At 47.4% G+C, this 17,412-nt stretch overlaps 1 protein-coding gene across 6 annotated transcripts in view; it reads right to left on the bottom strand.

Annotated features, from left to right (window-relative positions):
- The window catches only part of Gas7 (growth arrest specific 7), a 232,847-nt gene that overhangs the window by 54,409 nt on the left and 161,026 nt on the right, over positions 1–17,412 (bottom strand). For all 6 annotated transcript variants that reach the window (XM_029483457.1, XM_021177612.2, XM_029483459.1 and 3 more), the window contains exon 3: positions 3,416–3,496. In XM_029483457.1, the coding sequence (XP_029339317.1) occupies positions 3,416–3,496 (81 nt within the window). The remainder of the gene's footprint in view (positions 1–3,415; positions 3,497–17,412) is intronic.

The raw sequence follows: 17,412 nt of genomic DNA, 5'->3' as shown, positions 1-17,412 counted from the left end.
ACACACACACACACACACACACACACACACACACACACACACGATGTAAAACCTTACCACTCCTAACGGAGAGCCGGGTACTTGTGTGGCTTGGCAGCTGTTCGCACCTCTCCACCTCCACAGGCAACATGAGATCCAGTGTGTTCCTTTCTCAGCTCACCTGTCACCAGCTCCCTCCTGTCCAGACCGCTGACACCTCCCTCAGCTGGCCCCTTTCTGTTCTTAAGCAACTGAGGCTGTTGCTGCCTTTGCACCTTTGACCTGCCTGTTCCTGGCCAGAGTCATTGCCTCTCCGACCCCTCCCCAACCCTCCCTCATCACTGTCCCCAAATCTTGTCCTAAATGTCACTTCTTTGACGAGGTCTTCTGATTCCCTAGCCACTGTCACAGTGCCCCACTTTCACTCCTTGTCAGAGCGTGCAGGGATTGCCTGGCCTATTTCCTTTGTGCTTATTTGTCCAAGTGCCCCAGGATGTCTGTTCTTGGGAGTGGGAAACAGTGGCATACTCGGGGATAAATGTGGTTGACGGAGTCCACGAGATGGCTCAGCCAGTAAGTGTACTTGCTAGGCTAGCTGACAATCTTAGTATGATACCTCGATGCATAGGGAAAGGACAGAACCAACTCCCCAAAGTTGTTCTCTGACCTCTGATATTGTGACACACACACTGGCACTCACATTACACACATACACATAATAATAATAATAATTTAAAAATTAAAGAAATTAATATACTACCACAGTGACTTTCACAGAAACAAACAAAACAGAAAGCACTGAGACCTGGCCCTGTTGGATCTTCACACAGGAGGTTTTGGTGTATCTCTGAAGCAACCTTAGGTCCTTACTGTGTCTGTTTACCTTCCCATAACAGTACTCAATCTCTGTGAAACTAAATGAGAAAAAGTGCTAGGGAAAAAAAATCTTGTGACCCCCCTACAGAGAAATAGAATGGCCACCACTTCATTCTTTATTTATTAGATTTAGATTCAAACATAAGTAAAGAAGATGATAGCATATGCCAGACCCTATTTTCACTGGAATGGTCCAGGAAGATGGAGGGTTGATGACAGAGGGAGGATGAAGAATGGATGGAGAGGGTGGAAGAGGGATGGAGGGTAGATGAAGGAAGGAAGGGAGGAAAGTAAATGGAGGGAAGATGTGGGAAGATGGAGGATAGAGGGTGAAAACAGAAGGTGGGAATGGGGATACAGAATGGGTTAAAGTCTGTGAAGGGAGAATGGTTGAATGGAAGCTGGAGAAGGGTAGAAAAGAGCTGAGCCCACTGTGGGAGGCACCATCCTAGGCAGGTGGTCCAAGGCTGTGTAAGAAAGCTAGCTAATCATGAGCCAGTGAGCAAGCCAGCGAGGGCTGTTCCTCCAAGGTTTCTGATTCAACTTCTTGTTTGTGTTCCCACCCTGACTTCCCTTAATGATAGGCTGTGACCTCTAAGCTGAAATAACCCTTTTCCTCCCTTAAATTACTTTTGATAGGAGTGTTTTATCACAGCAGCAGGATGAAATTAGAACAGGGATAGAAGGTAAGGTGGGAGGTAGAGAGCACATGTAGAGACAATGGTAGGAGGAAGGGTGGAGGGTCAGTGGATGGCTGAGTTATCTTTATGCTCCACATGATCAAAATCATGAAGCCAGGTCAGGCCTTCTCATGGTCACCCTCTGGGTTACTAATACATGACTGATGAAAAAGAAGCCTGCTGGCAGAAGCAACATGGCTCAGACCCCAGGAAACAAGTAATAATCTTACCAATTAAAGACTGCCCCTGATAGTAGACATACTTGGATTTTAAGTAACGGTGGTGGTGGGGGAAGGCCTCAGATTCAGTTGGGATACACTCATCAGCATATGATATAGCTGATGTGCCCCACACTGAAATGGGTGGGAAACCAAAGAATGCAAGACATTCTTTCCTGTCCTCATGACCAACAAACCCCCGAAAGACCAATATCCCTACTGTGTGCAGTGCTAGATGGATGTTTTTATACCTCAGAACAATTTCTGAACTCTCACTGTAGTCCTGTAAGGCCAGGAGTCTTTGCTCTGGTCCTCCCCTGTGCCCTTTAGGACATTTAACAAGAGCTCTGGAATCTTCTTAGAAGATGCCTGTGAGTGCCTTTCCCTGGGACAGTCTTAGACCCTACCCAATGACCACTGGAGGGCAGAGCCTCTCGGAGTTGAGATCACACAGGCTGGCAAACACATGACATGCAGTCAATGAACACAGTGGGAGTCCCTGTGAAGTGTGTGGGTGCATCAGGGTGACTTTCAGAACAGGGTGTGCCCACCAAACCTCCAAAGAGAGCACGGCCATTAGGCTCCGTTGCCAGGGAGCTGGTTGGGCAGAGACTCTATGGTCTTAGACTTGGGAAATGCCATGCTAAGTCGCTGAGGTGTGGGCAGCCACTGCCTAGGTCCCTCTGACCCACTTCCCTATCTCCCCATCCTTTTTAACCCCCCAGAGGCCCGGCACACTTGAAGCTGGGCCAAGAAGTGCTTTTGACATGCTTCTAGGTGATAGAGAGTCTATGACTCCTAGGCCTCTGCAGAGGTCCAAGCCAACTCCACCCAGTGCTCCATCCGCCACAGGTGACAGCAGAGGACTTTGATAAGCCTCTGTGCGATGAGTAGACTTTGAAGAGGCAACTGATGACTGAATTCATGCAACAATGAGGCCAGGTTCTGTGTGGAGATGTAGAGACCAGAGTACTAGGAGACATTCAGGCCCTACCCCTCAGTACATCATGGGAGGAGAGCCTCAACAGAGAGAAGAACTAAGAATGCACTGATACAGATTGAGAGGTTGAGGACCCCAACCAGAGTGGCTGCTGGGAGGAGGGAATCACAGGAGAGATGATAAACTGTTTTCCCTGTAACTCTTCAGAACATCTAAGTACTAGGACCTAAGACATTTCTGAATAATTAATTCTCATATACATATAGGAATGTATGTCTCAAACAAAGCCATTCAGCTGCCTCTACAGATAACGCGCATCCCAACAAACAAGCCCATTTCCTTTCCAGAACATTCTGTTCAAAAATTCCCCCGTAAAACTCGACCTCCTTTTAGCTTCAGCTCCTCGATGAAGATGTGAGCCATATGGAGCTGTTCTGCCCTGCATCTGGAAAGATCTCTGATCCCTGACTTCATCCAGTCAGATCTCATCCCAAGTACCCCAGTAGCCAAAAGTCTTAGGTACCCAGAGCTGCAGCTGGTCCTGCCAAGGCACGACCACCATGTTGGGAAGCAGGCTTTAGGGACATAGTCTGGACCATCTCCAGGTCTGGTTCACAACATACCATAGCAGCTTTCAGGCCCCAGGACCCACAGTCTCAGCTTCCCAGTGAAGGTGGGTATACAGCCCTCCTACTTATCCCAAGCTGCTGAGTGGCTCTTACCTGTTGTAGGCAGAGAGCTCCTGTGAGGGCCAGGGCTGGCTGAAATCCCAGGAGAACTGCTGGGACGTTCCCAGGTGGTCTCTGTCAAAGGAGAAACAAGATCAGTTGGAGAGTGCTGAGATGGAACTGAAATGTCACAGAGCAGAGTGAGCCAGAGGCTCACTTCTTCCTTAGAAGAAGGACACCAAAGGACCCCTTCCTTCCTTTCCTCAGCCCCATAGGAGTCTGCTTCTTGCCTATGTCCCTTACTCCCCAACCTCACCCCTCTTAGCAAGAGCATCTCTTAGCCAAGGCCCTTCTTTGCATGGTGGATCTGAAGAGGTAGCTTCTAGCTACAATCTTCTACCCTCCCCCATCACTCTTTTCTACCTCTGTTCCTAGGGCTTCCATTTCTAGTCCCAGAAGCCCCAGCTGTACACCAGGCAGTTCTTCTCAAAGCCTATGGTAACATCAAACCCCAGTGTTCAGAACAAAGAACCTGGGTTTGTAGAAAGTGGGTCCTCAGCCGGGCGTGGTGGCGCACGCCTTTAATCCCAGCACTTGGGAGGTAGAGGCAGGTGGATTTCTGAGTTCGAGGCCAGCCTGGTCTACAAAGTGAGTTCCAGGACAGCCAGGGCTACACAGAGAAACCCTGTCTCGAAAAACCAAAAAAAAAAAAAAAAAAGAAAGTGGGTCCTCAGCCAGTGGGTGAGCCTCAGGCACCTCGGACTCTGCTGCGCTCTCCTTAGTTAGGTCATTTGTTTTTTATTTTAGAGTCACTGTCTCATCATGTAGCCAGAGTGACTTGTGATTCTCCTATCTCAGCCCCCCAGCCCCCCAAGTGTAGATGACAATCATGTGCCCCTATGTGCATCCTGTTCTGTGTCTCGGTTGAACTACAGTTTTGAGTGGTCTTTCTGGTTACCTCTCCCGAGACTCAGCTACACAGGCTGATCAGAAATTTTAACCAACACTCTAGCTCTATTCTTGTCCCCCAGAGCTTAGGGCTATGAGTGGACTTCCCACAACATTATCTGATGGTAAAAAGAATAACTTTTTTAGTCAGGTGTGGTGTTTCACATGATCCCTACACCAGGGAAACTGAAGTAGGAGAATGACAAATTTAAAGCCAGAGCTTGGCAAGATGGCGTAAAGGTAAAGGTGCTTGCTGGCAACCTGACTTTGATTCCAGAGCCCACAAAGTAGATGAAAAGAGCACATGCATGCACGCAAGCAAGCACATGTAAGCACGCCAGCACGTAAGCACTCATGCAAGCACGTAAGGACATAAGCACGCATACATGCACGCATGCATGCAGGCAAACACCACACAGGTACACGATGTACTAAAACAAATTTTTAAAATTTGTAGCCGGTGGTGGTGGTACACGCCTTTAATCCCAGCACTTGGGAGGCAGAGGCAGGTGAATTTCTGAGTTCAAGGCCAGCCTGGTCTACAGAGTGAGTTCCAGGATAGCCAGGGCTACATAGAGAAACCCTGTCTCGAAAAACAAACAAACAAACAAACAAAAAAATTGGAACACGGAGTGAGTTCAAGGCCAATATGGACAAATTAGTGAGACTTGTCTGGAGACAAACAAATAAAACCTTTTCTCACTATACACACTTTGAGAATGCCACGAAGAAACAAGCATTACCCATAATCCCACCCTCAGAGGTAGATGTTCCCAACAATTTGGTATCTATGTGTCCGTTTCTTTTTGTTATTTGGGGGGATCTATTGGTAGTACTTTTTGAGGGTCCTGTCTAGCCTAGCCTCAGACTTGTAGTGAGGCTCCTGGCTCAGTCTCCGGAGCTCCAGGATTGCAGGTGTGAGCCACTGCACGCTCATGGTTGCTGACTGCTTTTGTCTTTGAGAGAGAGCATGCCATCCCGCACTCCCTCTCCATGTGACTCTCTTTTCAGATCACTCCAGGAGGGCTGGAAAGCCCAGGCATTCATCTCCATGATGGCAGCAAGTGAAGGGACCAGCACCCCAGCTCTGCCGCTGGTGACCAGTACAGTCTGAACCAATTCCTCAGGCACTCACAGCCTCAGTTTCCCCTTCTTAGAGGTCAGACTGCTGTCTGAGTCTACAGGGCTCAGCCCTGGTTTTCCTCTTTAGACCTGGCCTCCTGGCTTCCCCACCTGAAGATCCAAAAGCAGAAACCATCTGCTCCGCTTTCCCTAGTCAAACAGGTTGGGGGCCTGAGATGCCCCTCTTGTCAGTGGGTTACTGGTCCTTGTGATCTTGGTTCTCCCACATGATCTGATCTTCCTGTCTCTTGGCTCTGCCATCTGTATCCCAGCCCTGGAGCTAGTAGACTGCTGACCCCAGAACCTGGCTCTTGTCTTGAGTCGCTTACCTGTAAAAACTCCTCCCCAACCAGATGGAAACATGACAGAGTACAACCCCATCTTCCAGCAAGCAGTGTCCTGTCCTCGTCTGTCTGTCTGTCTGTCTGTCTGTCTGTCTGTCTGTCTAGACAGCCTTCTCGGCAGGCCTGGTTAGCCTGCACTGGTGATATCTGAACATGCCTCTTCTGTTCCCTGCCTGTTCTCATACTTGGAAATCACCATCTTATGTATTTAAGAAGTCTTAGAGTGCCCCCTCTTCCATGGAGACTTCCAAGATTACTTTCTTTCTCTAGGTCAGATATTGCTGCCCTTCAAAAAAGCCATGAGAGTCGGTATGGCAACCTAGCACCCCCAACCCCCACATCTGCTGACCAGTGAATTCCTCTCAGGATGCTGGCTCACACAAAGTGATACCTGAGGCAGGAAGGGGATGGAGGTAGACATGGGGGAGTCAAATGTTCGAGTGAAAAATTCGGAGGTGCCCCCTCCCCCAGCTCTGAACTCCAGGTAAGACTATAGAAAGCGTTCAGTACCACAGTGTGTATTGCTTGCTGTCTTCTCCAGGGTTCCTTACCACCACCCTCCCTGCTGACCCTTCTGCAAAGGTATCTGCCTCAAATTTGTCTGAGGACTTGAGCCAGGACCTAGCACACATATTCCAGCCCTTGGATGGTCACAGGTTTTCACCCTGACATCTGTACTTTGTCCTTTAGCACAGCAGTCCTGACCGGTTCACTCTTTCACGAATGGCTCCTAGCCAGCCAACAGGGCTGGACATTGTGACAGTCCATGGGCAACCCCCATCTGGTATGCTCCTCAGCTGTCTAGGGATAAACAAACTCCCATTCTACCTAAGCTCAGGGAAAGTCTCCAGAGAACCGTGTCCCATTTGTTTGTGCTGCTGACTCCGTTCCTTTGGTGGCGGAGGCCACTGACCTTATTTTAGATGGAGGAGCACCTCACATACTCACATCTCCAGCTGATGTACAGATTTTGCTATTTTAGCTTCTGGTCACCACAGGGTCCTACTTCCTACCCTCATCCATTCATCCTTCTGGTACTTGCTAACCACAAGCTACTAACATGCAGGGAGAAATAAAGACATAGCCTGAGCAGCTATGCTTTGCCCCACTTCCAGGCAGGTGACAAGGTTGAGCCTGAGCAGCTGTGGGCCTTGCTGGCTCCTTTCTAGGAAGACTGTGAGGAGGGGCATTGCAACCCTGTGTGTGTGGGGGTCTCATATCAGATATCCTGCATAACAGGTATTTACATTCTGATTCATAACAGTGGCAAAATTACAGCTATGAAGTTGCAACGAAGTAATAATGGATGGGGGTCACTATAACATGAAGAACTGAACTAAGGGGTTGTGTCATTCAGAAGGTCGAGAACCACTGGGCTAGGGTACCTTGTAGCTCAGGAGGCTGTTGCAAATGTCTTGAAACCCACAGAAAGAAGCTGGCCTGCAGGTAGGTACTTGCTCTCCAAGAGGTTCCTAGTCAGGTCCTTAGTCCTTCTGGTACCTCCCAGTCCCCTGTGAATGCTACGTCCTTCTGCTCCAGCTGGGCTTCTGAAGGAATAGGGACTCTGACTGAAGCCACCGCCCAGCCTGTCTCCTGGCTTTGACAAGATCTAACCTATGTAAGACTTGAGGACAACTGCAAGCCTGGAGCAGAAACAGAACAGAGCCAGACTGTCTGGAGAGGCATCTGGAGAGAACACTAGAGCTTTGGCAGAGGAAGGATCACACCAATAGCAGAACCATGACAGGTGACACTACTCAGAGGGAGGAAGCCATGTCCAGGTCTTCTGCAAAGAAGACCCTATAATCTGCTTACAGTGACCAGGCTCTCTGGCCTAGGTCAAGAAAGACTGAAGAAATGGTTGAGAGTCCAAAGAGCCCAGATCAAGGCTCTTGTGCCTTCTCTGGACTTCCATTGCTAGGACCCTGAATTGCTCCAAGGTGGCTGTTGTCACCAGGGCTAGGGATACTGTGTAAGTTGCAGTGAGCCATTCGCCAGAGACTCTTCCTATCAACGCACTTGTGGAGAGCAGTCCTGACAGAACACACTTTCACAATGGCAACCACTTCCTTTGGAGCTTGTCCACTGTAGCCAGGGCAGCCAGACATATGTAAACAACTGGCCACGGGGAAAGCCAGCTCAGGGAGCCCGTTTACTCCTCTTCTATGCCAACAGCCATGATTACTGTTCCCTCACAGAGGCTTACAGGGCCTTGCCTTCAGAGAACAAAATTTATAAGAGAGCACAATTGAAAAGTTGAATGTTATTATGTTAAATTCAGCTTTCAAAGTACCATACAATACAATACTCCTTTATATACAATAGTGTGCTTTTATTTTAATATAATAATGCTTAAACATTTAATGCTTAATACATTAATACAATAATGATTAAGCAATTAAGACAATGAGAGAGGTGGGAGCTATTATTTTGACATAGTGGACTCTAGACTTTTGGGCCCCTTGCTAAGATTAAGCCTGCCTGCACTGGAGCACACACCTCCACTGAGGAAGCTACAAGTACTCCTGGATCTCTTTACTGGTCCTGAGTATTTGCTATGGGTCCATCAATAAGCCTTTGTGTCTTCAAGTAATCTCCACCCTTCCTTCCAATGGCTTAGCTCATCTTCAGGTCTACATGGTGGCTTCCTTCTGCCCTCAAATGCTGCTGGCTAAATAATAGGTGATAGACAGCAGGAGCAAGCTTCGAAGTCCTCTTCTGCCTACCTCTTTATTCCTTTCTCTTTCTTTAGTGGTCCTCCCCTGCCTGCTGCCTGTGACAAGGTCCCATGTAGCCTAGGTTGGCCTTATGCTTACTATGTAGCCAAGGATGACCTTGAATTTCTGATCATCCTGCCTCTACCTCCCGAATGCTAAGATTTATTGACATGTTCCACCATGATCAATTTATGTAATGCTGGGGCCCAACCCAGGGCTGGCTGTGTGCTAGGCAAACACTCTACCAACTGAGCTTCCTCCCAAGCCCCCTTCAGTGCTTCTTGCATTCTCTCTGCCCCATATTTAGGTGGTCCCAGCAGCATGTGACCAGGCTTAGGCAAATGGCAGTCTTAAGATCTCCCTTTCTAGCTCTTGCCCCTCCCTAGTCAGGAGTAGTGTCCCCAAGTTGCCTAGCTCCTTGGTATTCCCCGGCACCGGAATGTAAGTCATTCCAGGAGAGCTTCAGGAGCCCCAGTGTCCTGACCCAGGACATCTGTCCGCTGAGTGTCAGATGCTGGATCTGTAGTCACTGCTTCCTTGCAATGTGTGTTTGCAGCTCCAGGATGCAAGCCCAGCTCACTGGCCCTCAGAAACCAGCAGCAACTCCAGTTTCCTCCTCCTCTGCATCTAGGTATTCTGGACCCCTAGCTACTCAACGTCTTCTAGTTAGGAGTCTCTGGCTTTAAAATACCCAATGGCCTCTTGAAATGGAATGAGCCTTAAGCTCCGACCCCAGCCTCTAAGCAGGAGAGAACGTCCTCTCTTTGGACAGTTGCCTGTTCCTGGAGACATCTGACAGTGTGGTACCAAAGACCATCATCTCCCAACTGATCTATCTCTATCTCTATCTCTATCTCTATCTCTATCTCTATCTCTATCTCTATCTCTATCTCTATCTCTATCTCCATCTCCATCTCCATCTCCATCTCCATCTCCATCTCCATCTCCATCTCCATCTCCATCTCCATCTCCATCTCNATCTCCATCTCCATCTCCATCTCCATCTCCATCTCCATCTCCATCTCCATCTCCATCTCCATCTCCATCTCCATCTCTATCTCTCTATATATAATGCATTATGTATTTATAATTATATAATATCCATTACATATTACATTATATAATATTATACATTATATAATTATTAAGTATTATATATTACACATTATATATTATATATCATATGTTATATATGGTGTGGGTAAATTTGCATGAATGAAAACTTTTCCTACAGGGCTGGTGGGAGGAAGTTGTGCCAAGAGACGCATTATATTAGGCTTAATGTTGGTTCATGATAGGGATAATAAAGCAAGGGGATCAGGGAAGTGGGCAAAGCATTCGCTTGCAAGCATGAAAACTGGAGTTCAGAGCCCTAGGGCCCTGTGAGATGCCAGGTGGGCATGGCACCCTGCCTGTAATTTCATCCCCAGGGTGCCACACCAGAAGCTGGCTGATTAAACCAGTCACATCGGGTAGTTCTAGGTTTGATTGCAGGACCCTGCCTCAGTGAGTCAGGGAGAAGAAAAAATGATTCCCAACCTCAACGCTGGGCTTCCACATGCATGCACATATACACATGGACCCTTCCACACATATGTGCCCAAATATATGGAAAAAACATATACACATATGTACATCACATGCACATCTGAAGAAAGAAAAAGCAAAAAGGAAACAATGAGGGGGACAGATGATATTATTAGAAGGACACTATCATGTTAACAGGTGACTGTGATGGCTAATCTCAATTGTCAACGTGACTGGGCTAACAAATGCCTAGAGGATCTGTGGAGCAAGTGTCTGAACATGCTTGTGAGGTTGTTTTCAGTGAGTATTAGATCACGGGAGCTCTGACTTAGTAAATGGCTTAAACCATTGATGAATTCATGCTATTCTTGGGAGGCGGTAGTAGGCAAGGTGTGAGTGTGTGTGTGTGTGTGTGTGTGTGTGTGTGTGTGTGATACTTGGATGAAGCAGGTCACTGGTATGCATCCTTGATGGTTGTATCTTATCCTACCCACTCCCTATGTTTCCTTCATCTGCTTCCTGTTGGCCCAGCTATAGAATGCCCTGCCATGAGGGAAAACCCTTCCAACACCATGAGCCCAAACAAATCTTTCCTCCCCTGTGTTAATACAATGATCACGGAAAACCTCCCAAGAAAGGGATGTTTAAAAAAAAGACATGGGAGAGGTTCATTAGGTGTCTATTGCAAGTCTCTGGTTACTCCAAAATTGGCATCTCACATGGTTTCAGAAGGTCGAAACTTAGAAGTGGGTTTAGCATGGTGGCTCTAGTGCAGGAACTCCCAGACAATGGTAGGAGAAGCTATGGCATCAGCAGCCAAGAACATTGCTACTGAGCTGTGTACAAAATGGCAGCTAACTCACCCAGAGTAAGCAAGCCAAGGGAGAGCAAGGCAGAAGTCACACGTCTGCTATAGCCATAACTCAAAGTCCATCATGGCTGCCTGGTCCCATAGACCACTCTTGATAGAGTCTAGAAAAGGAAGGGACATGAGTAACACGGGTTGGGTTCACTGGGAGCCATTTTGTAAGTCACTTACCATGACTGGGAAGAAACCAGCGCCTATCTGAGGGAAGAGAATTCCAGACCCAAGGAATAAGAAGGGAGAAAGCCCTGAGAAAAATCATGCCTGCTATCTCCTAAGAGCAACAAGAAGAATGGAATGGCCAAAGAGGACATGGTGGGTGGGGTGGGGAGAGATTAAGGTCAGATGCAGTAGGGATGGGTTAGCTCAAATGGGAAATGGTTTCTAAAGTATGGTCCATGAGGGTCTGGAATATCAGCATTGTCAGAAACGTGTTAGAAATGCAGTTCTCAGGCCCTGTCCTAGATCTCCTGAGCCTAAATTGGGTTCCAGGTACCTGCATCATACACCCTCTGGGGGATTCCATGGTCTGTCCTGGATCTTACTAATCATTACAAGGATGCTGGCTTTTATTGTGAATAGCGTGCTTTGAGCAACGAAGCAACATGATCTGACAACCACCTCTGAGCTGGTCTCTTGGACTGGGCTACCACATGCCCTCTGCTGTCTCTCTCTATCCAGCCTGACAGTCCTATAAAGATTGAGACAATCCTGGACTCTTCTCCAGTAACCTCTAAAGGAATACTAGAAACAGGGTGTCAACAGCAAGAATGCAGTAGATACCACCCCTGGACCTTAGCAGACAGCCATGGTGCCACCAGCTTTGACATCAAAGTGAAGGTACCACTGAGATAGTGTCTCTCTCAGCCAAACTCAGGGGAATCAGGATATCTGGGTAAGACTGTCCCCATGACCTTAGCTAGAGACCTAGCCTCCTCATGTATGACTCTCTGGAGGGTGTACAGATCATTCCTAAAACCATCTAATGGCAACTCAATAAAGAGAGCATTCTTGGGTAGCTTCACTCTGATTGTTCCTGTACCAGCTCATGGCAAAGCAGGTGTCAGGTTCTGCTAGCAGACCCTTAGCAAACAGAACAACACAAATGCTTCTCTCTAGTATCATCCCCACTGGCCCCTTCCTGGAAAGAACTGCAGGACCAGCCCTGCCAAATCATGAGCCATGTCCCAGGCATGTTTGAGAGAAGTATGTGTGCTTCCATCTGTTGGGGGGCCTGGTACCTCCAAATGGATCCAAGAGGGTGCACAGAGCTCTGCAGTATCTGAACTACATTGAGCTTCAGGGGACAAGAACCCTGTCCAGAGCTTTGGTCCCCTCCTCTGCTTCCCTGCTCCCTCTCACATGCCAAGCCTCTGTCTCACCATACCCCACCTCTGTTTTCATCTCTTCATAGAACACATCTCCCAGAGAAAGAGGTGAGAAAGTATTCTTCCCACACCAGGAATAAAGATAAGCTAAGAAGATAAAGATTGAGGGTAATAGCTGCATTACTCAGAGACTCCAGCTTTGAACTGTCCCAGGCTGCACAGTGGTCTGGAGATGGGCAGGACCTGCAGACTTAACCAAACACTGAGGAACCCTGAGAGCATTTAATGGGGGCTTGCCTGCCCCCCTTAGGTGGAGGGGTAGTGATGGTTGACAGTAGTGTGAGAAAAGCATGTCTTGCTACCAAACCAACAGGTGTGTGCAGCCAACTGGCACTTCACAGCTAATAGGCCCTGAGTCTCCCTTGACAAAACTGGAGGCAGATGCCAAGAAGGAAACCGTATCTAATCCCAAGCCTGATGTTCCCAATCTGTGCTCAGTACCCAGTGCTCCTGGCTCATTTCTTGAGGCCAGTTTTGTGTTAGAATCTCTAGGGCCATTGGTCTGAAATGCTGATTCCTAGGCTCCGAGCCTGATGATTAGGTTCAGTCCATGGCAACAGAACCCAGAAACGATTGTTTTTCATTTGGCAATCTCAGTGATGAGTCAGCTATGGGGAAAACCCAGGGAGCCCATTGTAAAATCATCATGGAGTCCCCTCACTGGCAGGACTGGACAAGCCCCACAGAAAGTGTCAGGCTTAGGATCAGGTAAGATGCACGCTAGCAATACAGGGAAATTTAGGGAACTTCCAAATGCTCACTATATCCATTCCAATCTTCTAAAACTACCAAGGTCGTAGTATCTGTCCCCAGAGAGCCCTTGTCTGCATGAAGCTTGGCTATCCATCCTAGGGCTCGAGACTATTTACCAATTGCAACGGAGTACTGAGAACTCATAGCAAGCCTGCATCCTCAGTCTGTTCTACAACAGTTGAGCATGAGGAAGGAGAAGGTGATCAAGCTGAAGACAACACCGAGGGTCAGGACTCTAGAGGCAGGGGGATAGTCTCATTCTAACTGGGTGGAGTCTCCATGACCTGCTGGTCCAAGCTGCTTGGGCACTGTTGTCCAGGTTTTCTGAACACTGGATAAGGACATGAGGAACAGTCAGAGCAGCTGGGTGAATGACTTTCCTCCTACCCTGACTATACATCTGCTTTTCCATCCCTCCCACTACGGATGCAATCCGAGAGCTGAGACTCATCACCTCAGCCTGTATCCTACACAGAGTAGAGCAGGTAGGTCACCAGGAAGTGTTTGACGAATGAACAAAGACTCAGTTCAACACAACCATTACAACTCAGTAACATGGCTAGTGGCTGATTCAAAAAATGGTCGGCCTTCTTGTATGTGTATGTACAAAGATACGGAGAAAGAACAAGACAGAGCCAGGGAACACAGAGCATGCCATTTTCTTCTCAGTATGTGAATCACAAAAAGTCACAGCCCTGCTTCAAAAGTACCAGGGGCTGGGATGTAGTTCAGTGGTATAGTGCTTGCCTTCCATTGACTAAGTGCCCAGCACGTCAAGTGAATAAATAAATAAAAGGGAAAAGGGCATATATGGATAGTTTACAGAAAATTACAACCAATTATACTGATCAGTAAATAAGAAAACCTATTAATCTCCCTCAAACTCAGAGAAATACAAACTAGACTAACAAAAAACCACATTTTTATTCATGGGATTAATATGGTCCTTCTAGGTTGACCACTCTTAATGTAGATCCGGAGAAGCAGGGCAGACAAGGGGCTGACTCTCCTGGACAGACTACAGGTGCCTGTCAAATTTCCTTTTAACTGGACAACAGTTCTAGTTGTGACATCAAATAACTGAGATTTTTTTCCTTAGTATTTGTTGCTAGAGTAGAAAAGTCCCGGAGAAGAGGCCCAAGTGTCCACCCACCGGGGAGTAATTTCTGCGGACAGAACGGCATTCCCCACTGGGAGAGTGAGGAAGGCTGGTGTGGAAAGTGCGTTGCTATGCACACAAAAGTCGTCATTATCACGAGAAGGAAAAGTCTGTGCTGCCTTACGTATAGAAGTTGCTGACAGAACACCCTCAAAGCGTATCCTGAAAATGGAACCTCAGTAAAACAATTATTTTCACAGATCACCCCACTACCAACAACAACACCCTGCTTTTGTGTATGCTTTTACTCCCTATGACTTGGCCACCCATGGCCCAAAAATGTTAAATAGAAAACTCCAGGAATAAGCCATAGGTTCAAAGCTGCGCATCATGTTAAGGAGCACAATGCAAGCACACATGCTACTGTTTAGCTCACTCAGAGCTGACTGGCTCCTTTCTCCAAAGGATCCACATTGTATGTACACTAGTGATCAAGGGTCATAAGATCATGCATGGTGCACCTGTCTAAGTCACTCTCCTTTCTTCCCCCAGCTTCCCCGAAGTTCCTGGGTAGTGATTCTAATTTTCCAGTGTGCCTGGGAGAAACTTGTGAAGTGCTTTCTTGAAGTGCACAGGTGAAATATTTGGGTGGGGTGGAAATCTTCACTGGGTTGGCACAGGAATAAAGATGACAGGGAATGGAAAGGACAACAGACCCATGCAGACAGAACCAGCTCATCACAGAGTCCACAGGTGCTTTCCAGGGCTGTCTCAATAACAGGCAAAATAGAAAGCTATTTGTCATACATCTTTTGAAATTAATGTCCATGTGGATTAAAACTTTTAAGCATGGAGGAAATAATCCAGAAGGAATGGAAATCATTTCAGACCCCAAAAGACCCAGAAGAAATATCACCGTCTAACATCAAAGAGGAGAAATCATAAAAGCTGGCTAATCCATATGTTAAAAATAAATTAAAATATGGCAATCAGGGCAGCAGAGAGGGCTCAGTAGTTAAGGTATTTGCCATACAAGCAAGAAGTTTGGACTCCCAGAACTTACATAAATGCCAGGTGGGCATGGCAGCTTGCCTGTAGTCCCAGATCAGAAGGTGGAGCCAGGGGATTCCCTAGAGCAAGCTCTGGGTTTGTCTGGGAGAGCTTGTCTTAAAGTACAAGGTTAAAGAATGGTCAAGAAATGGTCCTGACCTCAACCCAGGGCTTCCATATGCACATGCGCCCTCATTCCTGCTCACCTTAACACATGTGTGTTCAAACACATACATATACACATGCCCTCTGCACACACATAAATATGAAACAGAAGGAAAATCACCATCAGAATTCTACAACATCATGAAAGTTAAAGCCATTTGCTATATACAATGGAGACCTTTCTCTAAGAACTCCCATGATGCCTCATGCCTGAAGCCCCACACCTTGGAGAAGGATTCAGGTGGGGTTCTTGAGTATAAACCCAGAGTGGGCTACACAGCCAGACCCTGTCTCAAATAAATAAATAAATAAATAAATAAATAAATAAATAATCTAAGCAAACTCTCATAGATCATCGGTATGGCTACTGGGATCTGCCAAGAGTCTACATAATGGACTCTACCTTCTACTGTTGGACCTTACTAAATGGCTCTTGAGGCTCTGAGGCTCTGTTGGTCCTTGAGGAATGAGAAGCAAACTCAGAGAGAAATGGAGGGCATGAGGCCTCCCAAAGTCTTAGACATGGGGGCTGATTTTCCACTCCTCTTCACATCTCAAAGCCTCTGTTAATTGCCTTTCTTAAAAGCCATCATAAGTAGCTTTCTAGTCTTCTAATAAGACCAAACCAGCCCAAGGGCAGGCACAAGCCACACCACCCTGTACACAGTCAACCCATCCAGGGGCATCCACTGGATCTGGGATATTCTCTCATGACCCTGTCTCGGGGATGATGCCTGAGACTTCTCCACTCAAAATCATACCTTGCAACTGCTCCAAAACCCCTCCTCTCCTAAAGAGGCATTGTCTTCTTACATGATACCTTACTAAGTTGTTTGTTTTCTGAGAAACACAGCATTTATTAATGCTAGCCACTCCGATTTTCTAATCCTCGTGCGGAAGACTTTCCAGTAAAAGGTGTGACGTTATGTTTATAAATAATGCTCAAAACTGCTGAGAGTGTTGCTCTTCACAGGAAAGAGGAGATTGTCAGAAAGAACTAAAATTAGTTTGGGAACCAGAAATAATTAACAGTCTCTCCTAGGCGCAGCTGAACAGGTGCTTGCAAACACACTGGGTTCTGAGTAAGGCTGTCCAACCGACACACTGCGGACCCCATACTCCTCTGAGAGCACAAGGCCCTTCCTAATCCTAACCAGTGCTTCAAAAGGTACAGAAGTTCCCAGCCCAAAACCTATTCTTATGCTCTTTTCTAATGTCAAGAAAAAGTACTGGGGACAGAGAAGACCCAGCTTGCTGATAGAATGGGAGACTCTAGAGTCGAATGCAGAAAGAATCCCCAGGAAAAGAGCCAAATCAGATTCAAAACCCTCTCTATAAAGAGGGCAGAAAAACCTGTCCACCCAGCCAAATACTATGCAGAGGGAACCTGGAACAGGAGCCTTGGGCAGAGTTTCTCAAAGCTCAGAGCACCCCAGGATCACCAGGAACTCCTTCCAAGAGGCTGCACATCAGGCTGGACCCCCCAGCTTGTGATTCTCACGTCTGTCCTTTGAAGCCTGAGAATTTGAACGCTAAGTTCCCAGACACTTCTGTGCCAGAGGCAGGGACGAACACTGTCCTACCAAGCTGCAGCTGCTGCAGGTGCTGCCTGCATCCAGGTGTTACAGACGGGCCACTCAAAGTAACACGGCAGAATGAAAACACTCCAGGAAGTACTCCTAACCGGATGGGTTCACTGTTCACCCGCTCCCACCTCTTCTCATGGGCAGTACTGCTGGCAAATATAGAAACTTCTTTTCTCTTCCAGGGTCTTGTCTAGAGCCACTACGGATGGCCCCGTGCTCGCCATACTGCCAAAGGCTTCTCTATTACATGGCCACCACCAAAGAGAAGCTTTCCTGAAGCCTTGGAAGTGGTGTTGTCTTACCTTTCCACCATGAAGGTTGAGGGCCAGCAAAATGGCTCACCAGGTAAAGCATCTGGTTGCCATGCTGGCCTAAGCTTAATCCCCAGGACCCATACGGTAGAAGGAGAGAACTGGCTATTACTGACTATTATAAGTTGCCCTCTGACCTCCATATGTGCACTGTGGCTCACATGCACACGCATACA

The sequence above is a fragment of the Mus caroli genome, chromosome 11 (assembly GCF_900094665.2).
Source record: "Mus caroli chromosome 11, CAROLI_EIJ_v1.1, whole genome shotgun sequence".
Classification (NCBI taxonomy): Eukaryota; Metazoa; Chordata; class Mammalia; order Rodentia; family Muridae; genus Mus; species Mus caroli.
Note: the sequence above shows the minus strand (reverse complement) of the source record. Positions and strands in the feature narration are given on the sequence as shown.